The 25,038-nt window shown below is 35.1% G+C and overlaps 1 protein-coding gene across 5 annotated transcripts in view; it reads right to left on the bottom strand.

The window, feature by feature from the left end:
• Positions 1 to 25,038, bottom strand: part of LOC127869191 (zinc finger protein rotund-like) — a 245,230-nt gene that overhangs the window by 58,202 nt on the left and 161,990 nt on the right. For 2 of the 5 annotated variants that reach the window (XM_052411533.1, XM_052411534.1), the window contains one exon: positions 4,723 to 4,777. In XM_052411533.1, the coding sequence (XP_052267493.1) occupies positions 4,723 to 4,777 (55 nt within the window). The other 3 variants (XM_052411538.1, XM_052411537.1, XM_052411536.1) reach the window with 3 other exon arrangements.

Below are 25,038 nucleotides of genomic sequence, written 5' to 3'. Positions count from 1 at the left end.
ACAAATTGCGAACAATTTTTTGAACGAACAAAAATACGTTTAGTACACAAAGAAACTGCACTTTCGTTTTGACAATGAAAAATGACGTCACGGGCTCAGTAAAAATAATTCTCGAAATCGGCCGCGCTCTTTTCGTCGTTGTCAGTGCTCTTAGCTAATAGATTAAAAGTGAATAAAACTGTTAAATATATTGGTAATTCCTTGAATTTTATTGTAAATATCAATAAAACAATAATACATCACTGGTTAATCACTTCTTATATTTAATTAAAAATAAACATAAAAAAATAATTATTAATAAACAGAATAATTCTGAATTTCGGGATCAGAAGCTTTAGGCAAAATTTACCATATTGTAACCGTTTGTCAATCAAGCGTGTCTTTCAGTAAAAATTCGTCTGAAATATTAAAATGCAAAAGGGTTCTATTTTAAAATATCTGCAAGGTGGTGGCGATAGGGAACAGAAAGAATAAGAAAGGTCGTCAAAACAAGAAGTGGAAAGAATTGAGAAAAGAAAAGAGGTGCAGAAACGTAAGGAAAGCAAATATAATCCATTAGATAATGTAGTTAATTTGTTTGCAGTTTAGTGTCACTAAGTAGGTTTAAAAGGTTCTGGTTGATCATAACTATAAAATATAGATATCTATTTTTTTTTAATGCAGGGGGAGTAGATTAAAGTAAAGTGCGAGTGGATTGTCAGGCCCTGCAGGGCAAGTGGCTCTGGAAAAATTCTTCAACCCCTGCTTATCATGGTTTATATTCCTGCTGTGCTATGTAAAAATTGATAAAAATATACAAAGTTATGTCTGAGAGAGACTGGAATTTTTGGACAAACATCCACACACTTTGATAAACATACAGATGGACAGTGCTACTGCTATATGTCGCTTTCTTTAAAAGAAGTCATACATGCCAAATATTTCTCCATCATCAACATTGATCTTCAAGTAATAGCGTATTTTTGGGGGTATAAGACACGACTTTTTTACAAACAAAAGTTACATGTGACTTATTTGCCGAAGCGTCTTATTTATGGACAAAAATAACAACAAGAAAAACAGACTTTTTTTTTTTATTCAGAATTGCAAAAATGCGCATGTGACAACCATCACCGATAATTTGATTGTTTTTTTATCTAACAACTGTATTTTACACGGAAATCAATTAGTTGAAGAAGACCGATTTAACTATGTAACTTTCGGTCAAACCATTGTTTTTAAATTCTTCAATCACTATTAAACTCATCCTATTACCTATAATGGTTTACACAATGCGTGTTTTACAGACCACCCCCATATTACCTGTAATGGTTTACACAATGCGTGTTTTACGGACCACCCCCATATTACCTGTAATGGTTTACACAATGCATGTTTTACGGACCACCCCCATATTACCTGTAATGGTTTACACAATGCGTGTTTTACGAACCACCCCTAGATGGGGACAGTTGTGAATCAGATATGCGTGAATAACCCCGTTTCACTATCAATCAATGCAGGGTTTATTGCAATTGTATGGCTTTGTTTTACCTACCACATTAATTAGTCCCTACAGTGTTCTTCTCCACGATAAAATTAAAAATAAAAGTTACGTAAGAAAACTGATGATAGCCAACGGTTGTAACCCTCCTGGAAATTGTGCTTTTCATGCATAATATGATCATAACATTTTCTTTTGACACGTGAAGCATTTTTACAAATTAATATTGTATACATAACAAATATAACACAAGTATAAATGTTTTTTTAAATTCCCAAAATGAGTAGTATAATTTGTAATCCGAACCACACTTCCGATTTTTTATGTTGAGACGATGTTTACAATAACTTCCAATAAACAGTCCCACCAAAAGCGCGCAAAATTATGCAACAATGTTCAACGTCAAGGTATACGCATCATGTACTGATTTCTTTATACAAACTTTGTACTGCAGAGAACATTGAGTTCTGTTGATTTCGTTTGAAAGTTACTATGGTATTTTTTAACACAATTATATCGCAAATAATTTGACATTTCCTCTAAATTTATTTCAAATCAAACACGCTGTATCTTTATTGTTACGTTCTTTTAGTTGTGTAACTATTAGAACAGTAATTGTACTGTACAGTACACTCCACGCGTTTCCCCCAATTTCTCTCCATACTCCGCGGACAGTTCTCCGAGGGAGATTAAGAAAAATTCGTGATATGCGGCATTTGCATGATTTGGGACTGCGCGTTGAACGATCGGCAAAATAGATAAGCAGACACAGCGGCCCTCGGCGTTGGCAATCCGGGGGGAAACTCCCTGTTTAACTAGATAACTATCAATTTAACTTTGTTTGACTTCCTGATTTTCAAATAAATTTACATTTATTACATTTATTTATATATATAATATACAATTTAAAAAAACAACCAAGATAAATCGATCACCATGTGGTTGTAGAAGTTGTTGTATAGAAAACTCGTTGATTTACAACAAACAAAACGTTGTCTTTAAACTGATACTTACCAATTAATATAATCACAGTTTGCAACATTGTTTTTATTTTGATAATTAAATCCAAAGTTTTCATGTAAGCAGGTGTTTTTTCTATACTGAACATAAACAAATGACCAAGGACCCTAAAAGTCTCGCAAATCTGTGTGAATTGACAGTTTGACGTTATCAAAGGAAAGCCGCTTCCTGTCTGAAGGCATATTTTACTCAAGTAAACACGTTCAACGAATACATAAGGAATGGTTTTAATTGTCGGAACAAAGTCAATGCTCTGCTCACTAAAGCATTTATTTTCTCTTTGTAGGTAGGTTATTCCTTTGATTGCTAAAAGAAGGTGGTAACTATTGAGTTGATAGTTGCATTAAATATTCACAGTTGTATTCTAGTTGCGTCGACTTTCAAAACAATGTTTTACCAGTAATTATGGACCAAATCAGCAGAGTGACATTCACAAATGTTAATCCCTTTTGTCAAAACACCACAGACAGCAGTCTACACAATAGGTCAGTAGACAAGCTTTGCGTGTTTTCATAACGTCAAACACTTTTTCCAGTTCCGTCCAGATGTTCTCTTTAATCTGTATACAGTACAATAACTGTTTCAATAATTACTCTACTAAAATACCGTAACGATACAGATATTTGAATTGAAATTAATTTGGAGGAAATATAAAATTATGTGCGATATAAATGTGTTAAAAAATACCAAAGAAACTTTTAACTGAAATCAACAGAATTCAGTGTTCTCTGCACTACAAAGTATGTATCAAAAAATCAATACACGCTCACTTTCCACGCATAAACCTTGAACTTGTACATTGCAGCATAATTTTCGCACGCTTTTGTAGAGAAATATATATGATGACTGTATATTGGAAGCATTTGTAAACGTCGTGTAAACATTAAAAATCGGAAGCGTGTTTCGGATTACAAACAATTATTCTCATTTGGAAATTAAACGGATCATTTATTCTGGTGTTATATGTGTTATGAATTAAATATTAATTTGTCAAAACGCTTTACGTGTCGTATATTCATTCATATTGTCGACATACCTGTGAATAAAAACATATATGAATTGTTTATACAATTATCTTTATAAGCCACAGTATTTAAACAGTTCTTTTATAACAATGTTTTTATTTTGGCATGCCCAGTAGGACACTGCTTAAGCGGTGTTGCGCTGCGGTCGCTGATAAGAACGGAAATTGTCTGCATTTACCAACTAGGCTTAAGTAATAAACGCCGCGGGTATTAGCGAACTCGGCAGAACACCGCGTTTTACCTCGCTTTCAAACTCCGCATAAACACTCGCTAGCAGGAACTAGTACTGTTTACTGGTTAAAGAAAAAACATCTGGACGCAACTGGAATTAGTGTTGGGCGTTATGAAAACACGTTTAGCACGTCTACTGACATATTGTGTAGATTGCGGTCTGCGGTGTGACAAAAGGTATTAACATGTGTGAATGCAACTCTGCTGATCTGGTCCATAATTACCCGTTATAAATTGTTTTGAATGTCATTATATTAATCAATCATTTCTTATAAATATAATGGAAAAGATAACTAAAGCGATGAAAAATGTTAGGTCACGATTGAATGCAATCACTTTGACTAGGCATCTCCTATCTTAAATCAAGCATAAAAGAGAATTCAAATTTTCATGGATTTGAATGCATGTTTGGGATAATTTCATCATGGAATATGTGCGTCATATATGATGATGCATTTAATGTGTGGACAAAATTTGAAAAATGAAAAAAAAAAGGGGATGCGTCTTACATTCCGGTGCGACATATAACCAGAAAAATAAGGTAGTTACTTACCTTGACACGTGTTAATGCAGCATAAATTAATTTATGATATTTCAAACATTGTTTTACAAAAAAATACATTCACTACAAAAATTAAGCTACAACAAGAATCACATGGATGACTTTTTTCTATAACCACTAGTAAAATACATCCTAGTGTTATTGCATTTCATTTCATTTTGTGTGTCAAATAATCACTTGCCAGAGATTGTAGACCTCCAGCAAATATACAAAGTTTTCTCCCACTGGAGTAGCAATACATTGTGTACAATATATTACAAATAAATGCCTCACAGACTTTCAGAAAATTTAAGGCCCCCCATCATACCAGGGTATTTACGAGGGAATATAAAGTACAACTGCAAGGGATGACACTAAGGAATGGTCACTGTTATGTTAGATATTCAGGTCATGTGACCTACCTGTGGCAGATGACATCATCGGGCTGTGGTTGTCCGTGGCAACCGGGGTGCTTGCCTGAAACACACACATGTACAGAAATTTAAATGGACGTAAAATATGATTATCTGAGATATTAACTCCATGACGCTATATTATCAAATCTTTTGCTATGAAGAAGTAATGTAGTTGACAATTGTTAATAGTTTTATTTGATAGTTCGTCAAAAAGTTGTAACTCTGTTACTCTTGTATCTTCAATGCAATTGAGTAATTAAATAGTAATTAAATTGAATGCGTTTTAATTCTCTATTATAATTGTTTAATTTGAGTTACAATGCTATGACTTTTATATAAAAAAATTAATTTTATTTACACTTAAATGTTATATGAATATTGCTGGGCCAAGTGTGAGGTAAAGCGCTCTATAACCAGGTTTAAACCCCCAATGCGTTGCATTGACCGTTCCAAGGCGGTGACCCCAGCTTTATTCTTATTTGTGTTTATGTTGTTTTGTATTGTGCTGTATTGTGCTGTTTTGTACTGTTTCGGCAATCGGTCACTTGCCATAAATAAAGGACCAACTAATTGTTCGTAATAAGATTTCAATACTGCTCCAACAGCTGGAGTTTCACTTCTTTATATTGTGAATATTGAAATACTAGAACATGCAGGGATTATGTCAAATTTTAATAGATGCTCATTATGTAGAAGTACACAATTTAGATATTTATTAAATGGATCTAATACTTATTATGACGCATGGGTATCAGTCAGAGAAAACAGAAAACAAAACCCCTACAATCCGAACTATATTTTAGAATGTTTTAATTTGTACGCTAATTTATGAACAAGTGAAAAATGTCATGTGACTCCCTGATACTTTACTGACTTCCAAGTGAATTGAAAACATCAACTCTATAGACAGGATCTCAAGATTTGCTGCAAATCATCTCAATGACTTCGGAACATATGCAATGCACCCAACCCTTCAGCCTTGCAAGAGTAATAAATGGATCTGTATCTTGGAGATAAAAATCAAATATTAATATATGTATTTCTAATATGTTATTCCATGACACCAATATCACAACAGGTACAAGTAATCATTTTTCTTCAAATTGCCCAATACTTTTTATATAATGTGTTCAAGAGGACAAGAAAAGTAGTGAACAAAACACATGCAACAGCCTGAACAAAACACATGCAACAGCCTGAACAAAACACATGCAACAGCCTGAAGCAAGTAAGGTAATCATAATTTTTTTTAACTTTCCTTCGATCTTATATTGATTGACTGAGTGCACATTTTAGCCATGCTTAGTGAAAATGACCAAAACTGCTTTAATCAAGCATTTCAAATAGTCAAGGGTAATGTCTGCCTTAATAAAACATTCCATCCAGTCAAGACATTAAAGCTGCATTTTATTTATCAGCCATTTGAGGACAAAAAACATTTTTTTCTAAGCAATTATATACATAATTTTACATAATTTGAAGTTAAATACTGTGAACGTATAGAAATTCGTCGGTATGAAATTTCGTGGTTTAATAAACACAACTAATTCGTTGACACGTAATTTCGTGGATTTCAACTTTTTTGGGAAGACTGACCGTCATAATAATTTTTATCAAAAGAACCAGAGTAATAACGAAGCATAATCTGCTAATCTGTGTTGACAGCAAGACTTGAGGTTAATGTGCACTGAAGCATGAAAGTGTTGCCGATAATTGTGGATAAGAGCGATAAAGCTGCGCACTTGAAGGTCCCTGCTCGCTAATTGCCATCATTTTTTTTTTGACAATATTTGCAATTCTCAGCGCAATCAGTCCCCTAGTAGTAACAACTGAGTAATAAGGTCCCCAAAATACATGTGTGAAAACTGTCTTTTAACTTTAATTGGCACTAATTGACATAGGTGATAAATCTGCAAACGGTTAGTATTATATTTATTAACCATGATGAATAAAACGTACATTAACGATGATGAATAAAAAAAAAGAAAAACTCTCACGACTTAAGTGTTTTATGGATGGCGAACAAATATATATATATTATATAAACACACTACTTGTTATTCATACTAGGTAATCATTAACATCATACACTGTAACTCCAATATAAAGCGCTCCGTTATAACGCTGAATCCAATATAACGCGGAGGGTGCTTGGATCCCATTTTTTCTCCAACCTTCCATTTGATTTCTGATTCAAATCTGTATAATGCAACTTAATGTATTGCAGACAATTCAAAGATGGCGGCAATCACAGTCATGTTGATTGCTTTATTCAACCGTTTGTTGAACCGATTATAATCGCCTCGAGGTTAAACAACATCGACAGCTAATTGGTGTTAATCTGTTGTGTAATGTTAATAAAGGTGTGAAAAACTCGCGTGTCAGTGTTTATTACATGTATTCCTCATCAGAGCGGTTCAGTGCGATAATTTCCATAAGTTAAGTGCAAGCGGGATAGTTATACAATTCAAGTAATTCAAAACGATTGAAACATTCTTACTTTGATATGGTTGCAGTTTGACTATATTAAATGAGCGGCTGTGAAATATACTGCCTACTGTATAAAACAACTTTTTCTGTCATTTCATTATCATTCTAGTATTATGTCATTTAATCTTTCAGTTCGTGTATAAAAAATTAAATAATGCAGACGATTTATTTACATGCGAACGCAGTGTACCGGCAATTGTTAACAGAGTTTCACTTTCATTTTCGCGCGGTATCAGAAAGTCCCCGGGAAACACGTTTTTTGCATGCGTATGGCGCAATAAAATAATTTTTTGTACATGAGTCGTATTGCATTCAATCTAAATTTAAAGTCGCTCGTCCAATAAAAGCTCTGCCCCATAATGCACTGTACTCTTAACACTTCTGAAAATGGCATATATGCGTACGGTTGTGTTTACGAATTTCTTAAACATATATCGTCATTAATGTTCAAGATTATTATTTTTTAAGTGACGTTGCAATTTTATTGGATTATCGGATAAATGTGCACATAAGAAAAGCGGTATGTATACTGTTATCGATACGATTCGGTTTATATGCATGTATTTGCGTCAACACAGCATGGCAATATACATGACCTATATTATAGGCTATTCTATACCTGTTTTTTATAGCGCCCTGCAGTAAATGAGCTCAAAACCTATAACGCGGATCCATTATAACGCTGTTTCGCGGCTTGGACCCCATTGACCGCGCTATATTGGAGTTACAGTGTAGTTCTTATCATACTCAGTAATCATAAAGATCTAGTTCAAACATTTACAATTTACGTCAAATGGGTGGAAAATAACAACAACATTTTCAATTCTAAAATATTTTAATTAGTCAAGATATAGTGTAATGTGACCTACTGAAGTGAAGAAACTATTACAAAAAAACAAATATCTTGGATAACCAACAACAAAAGAAAATGTCTGAAATGACATTCGCAAACGACCGATTTCGGATTCTAAATGTATAAATAATCGTTAGTACTTGAATTTGTGGTTCAGCGGACCAACGAAATCCACGAAAATTCCTACCACACAAAATTTAATGGTTTTACAGTAAACAAGAGGGCCATGATATTTCTATATTGCTCAACTAATTCAACTTGATTCCTATTGATTTATTGTAAATAAAATGATTTTTTGACAAATTGTATCATAACTCCAACCAGTCCCATCAATAGCTGCTCAGATATGTGCACTTGGATAGTAAATAAAGGATGGCAATAGTTGTCAGAGTGCTGTATTTTGGGAAAAAATATCATAAAATGAATTAATTAACAAAGTTGTAATCTTTGAAGTAGTTTAAAGTAATTATGTTACCAAAGAAAAATATAGAATAGAAAATGTGCCTGTTCAAGAGTTTCAAACCGTTACCTTTAAAAACAAGAAACCGTCAGAGACGGTTGATGCTCCCCAAAGTTTTTTTTGTCACAATGTTGCACTATATATTCAGATAAAAGGAAACGTCTTGAGGGGCATAACTTTGGACAAAATAAAACGATGGATGGTTTAGCAACTTAAAAATTTCAAAGGGCCATAACTCTCTAAACAAGAAACCGTCTGAGACGGGTGATGCTCCCCAAAGGTTTTTTTGTCACAATATTGCACAATATATTCAGATAAAAGGAAACGTCATGAGGGCACAGTAGTTGGGGGGACAATAATTTTTTTATAGAAAATTTCAAATGAACATAACTCTGTGAAAAATCATCCGACCAGAACCCGCTTATAATATGCACATCTCCTCTTGGTAGTGAAGCTTCCCATAAAGTTTCATTGAATTCCGGTCATTAGTGTTGACGAATAGCCCGGGCAAGAATTGCACTATATGTACACTTAATGGAAAATTTCAAAGGGCCATAACTCTGTGAAAAAATCATCCTACCAGAACCCGCTGATAATGTGCACATTTTCTCTTGGTAGTGAAGCTTCCCATAAAGTTTCATTGAATTCCAGTATTTTGTTGCTGAGAAATAGCCCAGACAAGAATTGCACTATATGTACAGTTAATGGAAAATTTCAAAGGGCCATAACTCTGTGAAAAATCATCCGACCAAAACCCCCTGATAATATGCACATCTCCTCTTGGTAGTGAAGCTTCCCATAAAGTTTCATTGAATTCCGGTCATTAGTTGCTGAGAAATAGCCCGGACAAAAATTGTGCACGGAAGGACGGACAGACTGACGAAGCGGCGACTATATGCTCCCCCCAAAATAAATTTTGGGGGAGCATAATAAATCATCTAACCAGAACCCACAAATAACATGCGCATCTCCTCAAGGTAGTTAAGTGTCCCATAAATCTTCATTGAATTCCAGTCAGTAGTTGGGAGGACAAGAATTGCACTATATGTACAGTTTATTGAAATTTCAAAGGGCCATAACTCTGTGAAAAACCACCCAACCATAACCGGCTGATAATATGCACATCTCCTCTTGGTATTGAAGCTTCCCATAAAGTTTCATTGAATTATGGTCATTAATTGCTGAGAAATAGCCCGGACAAAAATTGTGCATGGACGGACGGACACACTGACAGACGAAGCGGCGACTATATGCTGCCCCGAAAATTTTGGGGTAGCATAAAAACTAACGCAGCACCACTAAGACTGGAAGGATTGTGAATTATGATGGTAGTTTGATCCTTATATTATTTATTCAAATTTTAATTGATAGTTATTAATAAATTATAACATATTTCAACATATTCTAGTCAGGAGTGTTTTTGTACTTATTTGAATACATGCAGTCATTCAGTTTTTAATGTTTGTCATTTTTTTTGAAAAATGTCAATTTGAAAAGTTGTGAACAAGTCCCTTTAATTTAGTTCTGATTGTCAAAGTTTATATCAAAACAAATATTTAATGTCAAACAATAAAATGAGTAATTGAAATATATGATTTATTACGCTGTTGAGCTTGTTTTCTGTCACTATAGAGGTAATTATTTTGGTTCAAAAATGTTGTTTAATAGTTGTTCTTTTATAATAAAGACGCTTACAGATGAATTGTTTGAACATGAATTACTCAGTATTATTATCTTAGAGACTCACAAAATGTATAATGGAAAATAAACCATGATCCGATGATTGCCATGTTTATTAATTACATGTAAAAATTACTTGCCATGACAACCAGAGTTCTGCTTATACCACAACCATTTTAAGATGATCATCCAAGTTTCATGACTATGAAATTAGGCTAAGATCCACCATGTTGTTACATGGCACTGTGATTCAAAGCTTTTCTCACAAAATATTTTTTTAAGTTTTATAATTATGTTATGCAAAATAAGGGAACATTTTTAAAGAGGACAGTACCAAATGTTCATCATTTCCAAGCATTATCATTGAATTCCACGACAAAAAGGCTTTTAGGTTATCTTCACATATCAATTTCAACATTTAAACGCCATTTTCAGCTCCAGTGACCTACATTGCAACAGGCTAAACCAAATATTTAAACAATAAAATATATGGCAGAGCTGGATTGGACGTTAACTATCGGCTAGCCCCCATTATTACAGCCCAATTACCACTTTTTTATATTTATTAATTTCATAAACCAAATGAGACAGAAAACCACTTATCAGCTTTTATAGCAAACGCACTCATATCTTCATTCTGGTGTAACTGTTCCATCTACATGTCGAAGTTCTGAATGCTGCCAGCATTAAGTGATCCCATACATTCCATTAAATATTGTTCATAACAAATATTTGTTGTTAAGCATTTCTCCCACATGACTTCACTACTGTTCTCAGAAATTGACATAGCCTGAAGCTGTTTTGACACAGTGCTGCAGCGTGCACATGCATTCGTGACCATGTATGCACAGCAATTAAGATCCTATTAGTGTTACACAAATGCCACTCCTGAAAAAGGATTGAGAAATGTCCGTATTCTTGCAAAATGTTTTTAATCTTTATATCAATTATATACTCTCCTCATTCTAGTTTGTATGCAAAATGAAATGCATTATTTAGGTTTACATTTTTGCTTAATTATTTAAAAAATATTTCCATCCATGAGAATTTTATGAGCAGAACTATTAAGAAAGGTCACAACATTAACAAATATAAGCCCATAATATATCCTTGCAACAAAACTTTGGCATCCATATTAATAAAATATACATTAAAGAATGCTTAATATCATTAATTGAACATATGTACCTAAAATAATTAACAAACAAGAAATATTTTTTAAAAAGATATACGGCGTTGATTGTGGTTGCAGTTAATGAAAGGTAAAGACTTCAATGAATGAGATCAAAGATAGCGAATGTCTTTTTCTGTGCAGTTCTTAGCTGCATCAAACGCAGTACGGGATGATACGTGGAGCTTTCGCGGCTTATTTTACATTATAACATATTGCTGGTCATAAACGTATAGATACAAAACAGAAAACCAAAAGAAGAATGGAAGTAAAATTAAAACATATGAGTCAACCGGCCACACGCGAAGTATCCTTATATATTTTAAATATTTATACGCGCGTTCTTCGAACAAACCTGTTTTAGTGGTTTGTCTGGCGTTGCTATTTGATTCGATTTTTAACAGTATCGAGAATCATTGCGCTCATGCTTAATTCATTAGTCAATATGATGGCATAATTCTTGTTAAATTAATTAAAAATAATATTTATCATGGTATTATTGTAAAACAAATTAAGAATCTATTATTGACATACCATATGAAATCGCTGGATAGCTGTCAGGTCTAAAGAAAATTCCAGTTCACCTAGTTCACGCTATTGCGTCTTTATTATGTAACGATTATTTTCCTGGCCGCGAACTCCGATCAGCACATAGGGTAGAGACGCAGCGATGACCTGTATGTAAACTCTGACATTCACACACAGTGGCCGCAAATTGACCCGATATACCTCGCGAGTTGAAATGCAATGCATTAAAGTGAGTCTTCGCTTCCACTGCTCTCTATAATTTAACATGTTAACATGTTGACAGGAATATGGAAGTTAGTACTAAATATGAGAAAATAGCCTTTAAGTGCAAACGTTCTCGCGCTGAAAATCTTCTGAAAATAAAAGGTGGACGCACAAACTGTATTGATGTCGAGATTGAGTGTAAAACTGTTCTATCTATTAAGCCTTTTTATTAGATATAAAATTGTTTCATGCTGAACACGCAGTAAAACAGTGTTACAAAGACGCGGACATGTTTCCAATGTTCTGGTCGTATTCTCAAATCAGCCAATGCAGTCAATGAAGTGTATTCATCTGTACTTGGCCGCGGGAAGTTTTATTTGAATTCTATTGGACGCTAACAAAGGTCAGGCTAAGGTGAAAAGCTGGCTTAATACAGCTTACGCCGAAAAAATACACAATTGTCTGTTAAACATGATGTGATGCACACTTCAAGATACAGCTGTCACTCCAGTGTGTCAACAGCTGGTTGCTTGTAACAGTAGTCAAACTTGAGCTGTTAAACTTATTTAAACATGCAGAGCTTTTCTGAATTTTCATTTTGGAATTCATTTTGTTTTCCCAACCTCTTGTCATCATAAGGTTATAAAATGCAACGAAAGCATCTTGACTTATAAAATACTTTATTTCTTAAAATGATGATTACAATATGTGAGGCCTTTAATGATCAGGTCCAGTCAATTGCCCAGATGTTTAGGGAATTCAGTCTAATGGGACATTATGCTTTCAACATAAGGCCATTTGTAACATGGAAATGCAAATAAGTGTAAACCTTTGTCATAGAAGTTGATCAAGCCTTTTATATGATTAGTTATCTAGAAAATCTGCAAACATTACCAGGACATTTAGAGGTGTGTACCCAAAGTCAAGCTTGACCATTACAGTATCACGCTACGCCAGTCTTACATAAGTACAATAATATGTGCACCCATTTTGATCAATTGTCAATAAATAATATTTTAAGGATAATTTAATAAAGGGGCTACAGCTATATACAAACAAAATGTGTTAGTAACACAAATTGATCTGCAATGTACTATATAACACACATGTACCAATATTTCTTTGAAAAAGTAATTTTTGATTTATCCATGAAGCTTGGATTTGCAACTCCAATTTGACCCTCAATATACGATGGTGCCCTCAACAGTTTGAAAAGAAGAGCACTAAAGTAATAATATTAATACCTCAAATTGTTAATACCAGTATTTTCAGACAAATTCATTGTCTTGGAATTCATAACAAACTTTAAATAAAATTCTTCTACAGTTCAGACCATCAAATAATCATATCTGTATTTCAATTGCATTCTGGGCAACAGAAATGAATTTTGTATGTCTATGTTTTACGAATTTAACCGATCCGACGCGCATGCGCAATTATATTTACAAAAAAATTTCATATAACCAGCGTAAAACAATTGATATCATCATTCAGAGATTTATTCCAAGTAACTCAATGTAAATTCATTACCGCATCTCAATAAAATATGCTTAAAAAACATTTCTATAAAACCTTGTGAATTTAACCTAAAAAGTACACGAACGCGCGCCGGCCATTTTTCAGACATGCAAAACAAGACACCATAGACTATTGGAAAGCCAGACGATTCTTTGACCTTTCGGTGAAAAGCCTAATGCACACTTACTATCAGGTGCAGTAAATACTCCATTTCTTTTGAAGCACAACCTAATCAAGTTACACAACCTTTATAAAGCCATCACAACACTTTTTGTTTAGTCTGAGCCCAACGTAGATCCGCAATCGTTTTCATGCGCCAGCGCGCATGTTTATGATTATCAGAGAATCATGGGACACGTTGAAATTAGCATAATAATACTCCATATATATCGAGGACATGCATTTACTGAACTACTTGTGATAAACCTCATAAGTCTCATAAAGAAACCAAAATCAACAAGACACTTTTGCTTCCTATGTGGATTCAAAATAACCATAACAATAATAATCACTGATGAAAATAGTTGTAAGAAGGAAAAACACAATCAAATGTGTTTACCTTTAAATCAGCTCTCATATATTCACATTTTCAGTAAATCCACTCTAAATATTAAACAAAAGCTGACACGCTGACACATACTGCAGTTAAGTACACATTTTAAACACAGACAGACAATATCTATACCAGTTTACAACATTAAAAATAATCAATGAAAACTACACACAAAAAAATAAACGCCAAAAAAACTTGAATTCAAGATTCAAAGTCGGCCTCAAAATCCGAGCTGAGCATAAAACTTGTTGAATATAAATCACCTATGCAAAAATGGAGGCAGTAAGGTAAACAATGGCAGTTACATAACATGTGCACACCACTGCACAAGCTGCATGTTTCAATGCAGTAGTTGCTCTAGATTAACTGCACAATGTTAGGATGCAGTCGGGTTTAAAGGCAGTGCTCATGGTCTCCATGTCTGATAACTCGGTCAAAAGGAGCCCTGGATAGTCAGTACAATAAAAACTCAATTAGAGCAAACTACGCATAAATATGTTCCAACAACAAATAATGAAGCATATTTTGTCTAATCGCATTGCAAGGCAGCAAAGGAACGAATGGTGAGCTTTTCTTTGAAACGCAACAATTAAGTAATCATAGGACTCACACACTAATAACATGACTGTGTGTGTGTAGTTTTTTTCAATATTTTCAAATTATTTGAAATTGTCAGAATTAAACAAAACAAACTCTACCTCATGATTTTCTTAATTAATAAAAGCAGCTGGAAAACAGTTCAAATAACAATCTTAAAGTTTATTATAATACAGACATTTATTTTGTTTTCGGACTGCATTGAATCTTACATGAATTCATGTTGAGATAGATGAAGGCACATTATCTTTTAACCTTTTCATACCTAAGCCCATAAGTGCATTGTACCTAAAGCCTCTTGCTGTATTTTGCAATTTATAGCTATGCAGATCAATCTTCTTAAATCATAATGGCAGGAAATAATCATATCTCATGTACAGCAGCTGTATTAATTATTATTTGAGCCAGAATCTAGGAAAAGGAGACTTCATGCAAGTGTGTTAAGTGTCATCCTTGATAAGGAGACTTCCTGCAAGTGTGTCAAGTGTCAACGTAATGGAGACTTCATGCAAGTGTGTAAAGTGTCATCCTTGATAAGGAGACTTCATGCAAGTGTGTTAAGTGTCATCCTTGATAAGGAGACTTCATGCAAGTGTGTTAAGTGTCATCCTTGATAAGGAGACTTCATGCAAGTGTGTAAAGTGTCATCCTTGATAAGGAGACTTTATGCAAGTGTGTTAAGTGTCATCCTTGATAAGGAGACTTTATGCAAGTGTGTTAAGTGTCATCCATGATAAGGAGACTTCATGCAAGTGTGTTAAGTGTCATCTTTGATAAGGAGACTTCATGCAAGTGTGTTAAGTGTCATCTTTGATAAGGAGACTTCATGCAAGTGTGTTAAGTGTCATCTTTGATAAGGAGACTTCATGCAAGTGTGTTAAGTGTCATCCTTGATAAGGAGACTTCATGCAAGTGTGTTAAGTGTCATCTTTGATAAGGAGACTTCATGCAAGTGTGTTAAGTGTCATCTTTGATAAGGAGACTTCATGCAAGTGTGTTAAGTGTCATCTTTGATAAGGAGACTTCATGCAAGTGTGTTAAGTGTCATCCATGATAAGGAGACTTCATGCAAGTGTGTTAAGTGTCATCCTTGATAAGGAGACTTCATGCAAGTGTGTAAAGTGTCATCCTTGATAAGGAGACTTTATGCAAGTGTGTTAAGTGTCATCCTTGATAAGGAGACTTCATGCAAGTGTGTTAAGTGTCATCCTTGATAAGGAGACTTCATGCAAGTGTGTTAAGTGTCATCTTTGATAAGGAGACTTCATGCAAGTGTGTTAAGTGTCATCCTTGATAAGGAGACTTTATGCAAGTGTGTTAAGTGTCATCTTTGATAAGGAGACTTCATGCAAGTGTGTAAAGTGTCATCCTTGATAAGGAGACTTCATGCAAGTGTGTTAAGTGTCATCTTTGATAAGGAGACTTCATGCAAGTGTGTTAAGTGTCATCTTTGATAAGGAGACTTCATGCAAGTGTGTTAAGTGTCATCTTTGATAAGGAGACTTCATGCAAGTGTGTTAAGTGTCATCCTTGATAAGGAGACTTCATGCAAGTGTGTAAAGTGTCATCCTTGATAAGGAGACTTCATGCAAGTGTGTTAAGTGTCATCTTTGATAAGGAGACTTCATGCAAGTGTGTTAAGTGTCATCTTTGATAAGGAGACTTTATGCAAGTGTGTTAAGTGTCATCTTTGATAAGGAGACTTTATGCAAGTGTGTTAAGTGTCATCCATGATAAGGAGACTTCATGCAAGTGTGTTAAGTGTCATCCTTGATAAGGAGACTTCATGCAAGTGTGTAAAGTGTCATCCTTGATAAGGAGACTTCATGCAAGTGTGTTAAGTGTCATCTTTGATAAGGAGACTTTATGCAAGTGTGTTAAGTGTCATCCATGATAAGGAGAGTTTATGCAAGTGTGTTAAGTGTCATCCTTGATAAGGAGACTTTATGCAAGTGTGTTAAGTGTCATCTTTGATAAGGAGACTTCATGCAAGTGTGTTAAGTGTCATCTTTGATAAGGAGACTTCATGCAAGTGTGTTAAGTGTCATCTTTGATAAGGAGACTTCATGCAAGTGTGTTAAGTGTCATCCTTGATAAGGAGACTTTATGCAAGTGTGTTAAGTGTCATCCTTGATAAGGAGACTTCATGCAAGTGTGTTTAGTGTCATCCTTGATAAGGAGACTTCATGCAAGTGTGTAAAGTGTCATCCTTGATAAGGAGACTTCATGCAAGTGTGTAAAGTGTCATCCTTGATAAGGAGACTTCATGCAAGTGTGTAAAGTGTCATCCTTGATAAGGAGACTTCATGCAAGTGTGTTAAGTGTCATCCTTGATAAGGAGACTTCATGCAAGTGTGTAAAGTGTCATCCTTGATAAGGAGACTTCATGCAAGTGTGTTAAGTGTCATCCTTGATAAACATGTGTAGTTTAAGCAGGCTTATCAGGGACAACAATTTCAGCTTTAAGGTATTTATCATTTAAAAGAAGTCACATTTTAGCAAAAAAGTCAGTTAAGACAGAACACTTTCTGCACATGCATTAAGCACCATTTTCCCAGATTGGGCGAAAACAGGACCTTGGCACTCAATCTTTTAATGACATATTGAACGGAAACCAAATGAACACTTAATGGAACAGTGAACTAGATCGTTGAACTAGTGACCCCAATTTCAATACGGGTCATCTACTGTCCAGTCAATGCACTTGTAAAGTATCAAGGCAATCAGTCGTTTTGTTTTACATGTTATTGATCAGAACTAAAATGTACACTTATTGTAACAGTGACCTTTGACCTTGTGACCCCGATTTCAATAGGGGTAATCTACTGTCAAGACCAATGCACATGGGAAGTATCAAGCAAATCCATTAATCAGTTAAAAAGTTATTGATGGGAAACAATTTCACTTTTAGTGTGACAGTTACCTAGACCTTTGACCTAGTGACCCCAATTTCAAGAGGGGCCATCTATTGTCAATGCCAATGCACATGAGAAGTATTTAGCCAACTGGTCCCTCCTTTCATAAGTTATTGATCGGAAACGAACTGGTCAAACTACAAACATGTGAGACCAATTGACTGACAACCAGCAAAACAATACAAGAGACTTGTTAACATTTCCATCCCCGCCGAAATGTATTTGCTTGTATGAGAACATTTGTTTTAGAGAGTAGAAAAATATTTGTAAAACATGGCACCTGTGTCATCTGTGACAAAATGGATACAAATTTACTATGAAATTAAATAAAGGGAGATAATTCAAAAACTAGGGCCGATAGAGTTATGGTTCATGTTCACTGCACTTCTCCTAGTTTCCATCTGTTTATCTTTCTAGTTTCAAGTAAATCCCTTTAGTAGATTTAGAGTTATGCTCATGACAAAAATTTACTTTAAAATTCAATAAAGGGAGATAATTTCACAAGAGGGCCATGATGGCCCTGAATCGCTCACCTGACTAACAAAATACAATCCCAACCCCAGATTTCATCCAGATAAAAATTCTGACCAAATTTCATAAAGATTGGATGAAAACTGTGACCTCTATTGTCTACACAAGGTTATTCAAATATTTGACCTATTGACCAAGTTTTTGACCCCAGGTGACCCAAATACAATCCCAACCCAGATTTCATAAAGATAAACATTCTGATAAAATTTCATAAAGATTGGATGAAAACTGTGACCTCTTTTGTCTAAGCAAGGTTTTTCTATTAATTGACCTATTGACCTCGTTTTTGACACCAGATCACCCAAATACAATCGCAATGCAGATTTCATCAAGATCAACATTCTGACCAAATTTCATAAAGATTGGATAAAAACTGTGACCTCTACTGTCTACACAAACAAATTGTTGACAGTTTTTTTACTTTCTGACCTAATGACCCAGTTTTTGACCCCAGATGATTCAAATACAATCCCAACCCAGATTTCATCAAGATAAACATTCTGACCAAATTTCATAAAGATTGGATGAAAACTGTGACCTCTATTGTCTACACATGGTTTTTCTATTATTTGACCTAGTTTTTTACCTAGTGACCTAGTTTTTGACCCCAGATGACCCAAATACAATCCCAACCTAGATTTAATCAAGATAAACATTCTGACCAAATTTAATAAAGATTGGATGAAAACTGCGACCTCTATTGTCTACACAAGGTTTTTCTATTATTTGACCTAGTTTTTGACCAAGTGACCTAGTTTTTGACCCCAGATGAACCAAATACAATCCCAATCCAGATTTAATCAAGATAAACATTCTGACCAAATTTCATAAAGATTGGATGAAATTTGTGACCTCTATTGTCTACACAAACAAATTGTTGACGGTTTTTCTATTATTTGACCTAGTGACCTAGTTTTTAAACTCAGATGACCCAAATACAATCCCAACCCAGATTTTATCAACATAAACATTCTGACCAAATTTCATAAAGATTGGATGAAAACTGCGACCTCTATTGTCTACACAAGGTTTTTCAATTACATGACCTAGTTTTTGACCTAGTGACCTAGTTTTTCGCCCCAGATGACCCAAATACAATCCCAACCCAGATTTCATCAAGATACACATTCTGACCAACTTTCATAAAGATTGGATGAAAACTGTGACCTCTACTGTCTACACAAACAAATTGTTGACGGACAAACGCACACACCCACGCAAACACGCCGGACATCACACGGTCACATAAGCTCAACATGTCACTTTGTGAAAGGTGAGCTAAAAGCTAAGGTAGATAGAGTTATGGTTCATAGTCACTTCACTTTGTCTACTTTCCATCTGTTTAGATTTCAAGTTTCAAGTAAATCCCTTCAGTAGATTTAGAGTTATGCTCTGGACAAAAATTTACTTTGAAATTATATAAAGGGAGATATTTCAAAAACTAAGGTAGATAGAGTTATGGTTCTTGGTCACTGCACTTCTCCTAGTTGCCATCTGTTTATATTCTAAATTTAAAGTAAATCCATTGAATAGATTTGGAATTATGCTCCGGACAAAAATTTACTTTGAAATTAAATAAAGGGAGATAGTTTAAAAACTAAGGTAGATAGAGTTATGGTTCTTAGTCGCTGCACTTTTACTACTTGCCATCTGTTTCAAGTTTCAAGTAAATCCCTTCAGTAGATTTAGAATTATGCTTCAGACAAAAATTTACTTTAAAATTTTATAAAGGGAGATTATTTATAAAAAACTAAAGAAGATAGAGTATTGGTTCTTGGTCACTGCACTTTTCATAGTCGCCATCTTTTTATATTCTAAGTTTAAAGTAAATCCATTTAATAGATTTTGAGTTATGCGCTGGACAAAATTTTGGACGGAAGGACGGACAGAACAGAGAATATTACTATATCCCCTTCCGAAATTTTATTTCGGCACAGATAAAAACTCTTGTCTTCATAGGGCGGAACAAAAAAATCTTAAATGCACCATGTTATAATGTATTACTTTGCCAAAGCACCATAATATAATGTATTACAATGTCACAGCACCATGTTATAATGTATCACAATGTCACAGCACCATGAGATAATGTATCACAATGTCATAGCACCATGAGATAATGTATCACAATGTCACAGCACCATGATATAATGTATTACAATGTCACAGCACTGTGTTATAATGTATTACAATGTCTCAATACCATGCTATAATGTATCACAATGTCACATCACCATGCTGTAATGTAATACAATGTCACAGCACCATATTAAAATGTATTACAATGTCACAGCACCATGTTAAAATGTATTACAATGTCACGGCACCTTGTTATAATGTATTACAATGTCACAGAACCATGTTATAATGTATAACAATGTCACAGAACCATGTTATAAGGTATAACGTCACATCTTGTAGGTCCAGGTCAGCCCAAGAAGAATCTAAAAACAGTGTGAAGCTTATGTGTGTTCCCCCATCCTGGGATTATCTTGACTGTCATATGGAATAAGAAGACACACAGTTGTACTTTAAAATGCCAGCAACATATTTTAATGTACTTTTTTAGGACTGGTGCTATTCCCTTGTAAGGAACCAAACACCCAGTGGGCTAGGATAATGATGATCACCAACCACTGCTTGCTCCGAGTCGGTAATACAATTTTGTCTAGTGAGTAAGTTTATTCAACTGGTTCTTGTGTAAATTGATTGGGTCTTGGGTAAATTGATCAGATGTCATAGCTGATAACACTGAATCTTTTATACAATGATCAGTCATCACAGTTGATATAATTAGATCTATTGTCAAATGATCAGTAGTCATAAGACTGGGTCTTGTGAACACTTTTCAGTCATAGTTGATTCAACAAGGTCAAGTGTAAATTTATCAATACTCATAGTTTAAATTGAATTTGAGCTAGTGAAAAGTGATTAATAGTCGTAGTCTAGTGAAAAGTGATTGAATTTGGTATAGTTAAAAGTGATTGATAGTCATAGTCTAGTGAAAAGTGATTGAATTTGGTCTAGTGAAAAGTGATTGATAGTCATAGTCTAGTGAAAAGTGCTTGAATTGAGTCTAGTTAAGTGATTGATAGTCATAGTCTAGTGAAAAGTGCTTGAATTGAGTCTAGTTAAGTGATTAATTGTCATATAGGAAACAATGATTTATTTTGGTCTACTGAAAAGTGATTTATAGTCATAGTATAGCGAAAAAGATTGAATTTGGTCTAGTGAAAAGTGATTTATATTCATAGTGTAGTGGAAAATGTTTGTATTTGGTCCACTGAAAAGTGATAGTCATAGTGTAGTTAAAAGTGATTGAGTTTGGTCTTGTGAAAAGTGATAAATAGTCATAGTCTAGTAAAAAGTGATAAATATTCATAGTGCATTGAAAATGATTGTATTTGGTCTGGTGAAAAGTGATTAATAGTCAAAGTGTAGTGAAAAGTGATTAATAGTCATAGTCTAGTGAAAAGTGATAAATATTCATAGTGTAGTGAAAAGGGATTGTATTGGGTCTACTGAAAAGTAAATAGTCAAAGTGTAGTGAAAAGTGATTGAGTTTGGTCTAGTGAAAAGTTATTAATAGTCATAGTTGAAAAAGATGACAGAACACTGATGCCCCCACACTCCACTTTTGTCTCAAAACTCTGCTTATGTAAAAAAAACAAGGATATCAGTAAAACTGATGGATGCTCCCCAATGATGCTTTGTCGATATATGGTTTAATTGTGTGGAAAAAAGTGTGACCTTGAGAAAATCTATTATAAGCCATGGTGACCTTGACCCGAGTGACCTCAAACCTCATCAAAAAGGTACATGCAAGGTACCTACATTCCAAATATATGAGATCGATCAAATATTGGAGGCGCTATGAGAAACTGTAACCAAAGTGTGACCTTGAGAAAATATATTATTAGCCTCTGTGACCGTGACCCCAGTGACCTCAAACCTCATCAAAAGGTAGAGGTCCATGAGGGGTACATACATGGCAAATATGTAAGAGCCCGGTAAAATATTGAAGGCACTATGAGAAACTGTAACAAAGAGTGACGGAAAATCTAGCCAGTGAAGTCAAACCTCATCAAAAGGTAGAGGTTCATGCAAGGTACCTACATGCCAAATATGTAAAAGATCAGTAAAATATTGAAGGTGCTATGAGAAACTGTAAAAAAAGTGTGACAGAAATTCTATTATTAGCCTCAGTGACCTTGACCTTGACCCAAGTGACGTCAAACCTTGTCAAAAGGTAGAGGTCCATGCAAGGTACCTACACGCCAAATATTTAAGAGATTGGTAAAATATTGAAGGTGCTATGAGAAACTGTAACAAAAGTGTGACGGAAGGAAGGAACTACAAACTGGCAGCTATATGCTCCCCTTATATATATATATATGGGGAGCATAAAAACAAGCTGCATATTGCCAAATTTGAATTGTTAGTTTGACCTTTTTGGAAATTATACAGGGGATACAGGAGACGCTCAATCGCCTCATGATAGTCATATGTGGTCAATTATCTTAAACAAGAGTGCCAAACTGTCACAAGATACGCCCTTTTGAAGGTTTTGGACATCATCTAGACACAACTTCTGGCCAAATTTGGTGAAGATCGGATGAAAACTACTTCAATTAGAGAGCGGACACCATTCTAAATGCTTGAAATGCACTAAGTGACCTCGTGACCTAGTTTTTGACCCTGCATGACCTATATTTGAACTTGAACTAGATATCATTTAGACACAACTTCTGACCAAATTTGATAAAGATCGGATGAAAACTACTCCAATTAGAGAGCGGACACCATGCCTTATCCTTGAAATGCACTTTGTGACCTAGTTTTTGACCCGGCATAACCCATATTTGAACTTGACCTAGATATTGTGTAGATACAACTTCTGACCAAATTTGGTGAAGATCCGATGAAAACTACTTCAATTAGAAAGCAGACACCATGCTAAATCCTTGGAATGCACTTAGTTACCCTGTGACCTAGTTTTTGACCCGGCATAACCCATATTCGAAGTTGACCTAGATATTGTCTAGATACAACTTCCATCCAAATTTGGTGAAGATCGGATGAAAACTACTTCAATTAGAGAGCAGACATCATGCTAAATTCTTGAAATGCACTTAGTTACCCTGTGACCTAGTTTTTGACCTGGCATAACCCATATTCAAACTTGACCAGGATATTGTCTAGATACAACTTCTGACCAAATTTGGTGAAGATCATATGAAAACTTCTTCAGTTAGAGAGCGGAAACCATACTTAATCCTTCAAATGCACTAAGTGACCCCTTCACCTAGTTTTTTATCCGGCATGACCCATATTCAAACTTGACCTAGATATTGTCTAGATACAACTCCTGACCAAGTTTGGTGAAGATCGAATGAAAATTATTTAAAATAGAGAGCGGAAACTGCTGTGGATGCCGACTGTCTGCCTGCCAAGGGTGAAACTATAATAAGTCTCGTTTTGAAAAACGGGCGAATAAAAATGAACAATTTATGACAAAGTCACAGCCTGGAAAAACTGGTTAACGGCCAAAATTCACCTTTGACCTTCATGTGTGACCATAAAGTGTGAATGTGACCTCTGAGGTAGGCAGACAGGTTTGACACACAAAATAATGTATCCTCACAGTGATCATTAGTGCTTAAATATTTTTGAACAAGGGCTGTTTGTAAAACATGCATGCCCCCCATATGGGCTGTCCGTTGTAGTGACAGCCATTGTGTGAATACGATTTTTGTCACTGTGACCTTGACCTTTGACCTAGTGACCTGAAAATCAATAGGGGTCATCTGCGGGTCACGATCAATGTACCTATGAAGTGTCATCATCCAAGGTAAAAGCGTTCTTGAGTTATCATCCGAAAATCATTTTACTATTTCGGGTCACCGTGACCTTGAAATTTGACCTTGTGACCTCAAAATCAATAGGGGTAATCTGCAAGTCATGATCAATCTACCTATGAAGTTTCATGATCCTAGGCGTATGCGTTCTTGAGTTATCATCCGAAAACCATTTTACTATTTCGGGTCACTGTGACCTTGACCTTTGACCTAGTGACCTCAAAATCAATAGGGGTCATCTGCGAGTCATGATCAATATACCCATGAAGTTTCATGATCCTAGGCGTATGCGTTCTTGAGTTATCATCCGGAAACCATTTTACTATTACGGGTCACCGTGACCTTGACCTTTGACCTAGTGACCTCAAAATCAATAGGTGTCATCTGCAAGTCATGATCAATCTACCCATGAAGTTTCATGATCCTAGGCGTATGCGTTCTTGAGTTATCATTCAAAAACCATTTTACTATTTCTGGTCACCGTGACCTTGACCTAGTGACCTCAAAATCAATAGGGGTCATCTGCGAGTCATGATCAATGTACCTATGAAGTTTCATGATCCTAGGCCCAAGCGTTCTTGAGTTATCGTCTGACAACCACCTGGTGGACGGACCGACCGACAGACCGACATGAGCAAAGCAATATACCCCCTCTTCTGCGAAGGGGGGCATAATAAAATTATGAATACCAAATTACAGCACAGAAAGTTTCATGGATTGAGTTGATCTTTGCACTCTAAGAGTGATCTTGAACATGAAGGTAGCAGTATATGTGGTACACACAACAGGTCTCCTTTTGATGGCTGAAACAAGCATTTTTTAAGGCCTAATTCAACCTCTGACCTCTACATGTGACATTAACTTTTGATGGCAGTTACATGCATGACAGTGTGTCTTATTACACAGGACATGTGTGCAAGGTTATTTCAAAATCCTGCAGTTTTTATACACTGTTGCCATGATG

Source organism: Dreissena polymorpha, chromosome 2 (assembly GCF_020536995.1).
Source record: "Dreissena polymorpha isolate Duluth1 chromosome 2, UMN_Dpol_1.0, whole genome shotgun sequence".
Classification (NCBI taxonomy): Eukaryota; Metazoa; Mollusca; class Bivalvia; order Myida; family Dreissenidae; genus Dreissena; species Dreissena polymorpha.
Note: the sequence above shows the minus strand (reverse complement) of the source record. Positions and strands in the feature narration are given on the sequence as shown.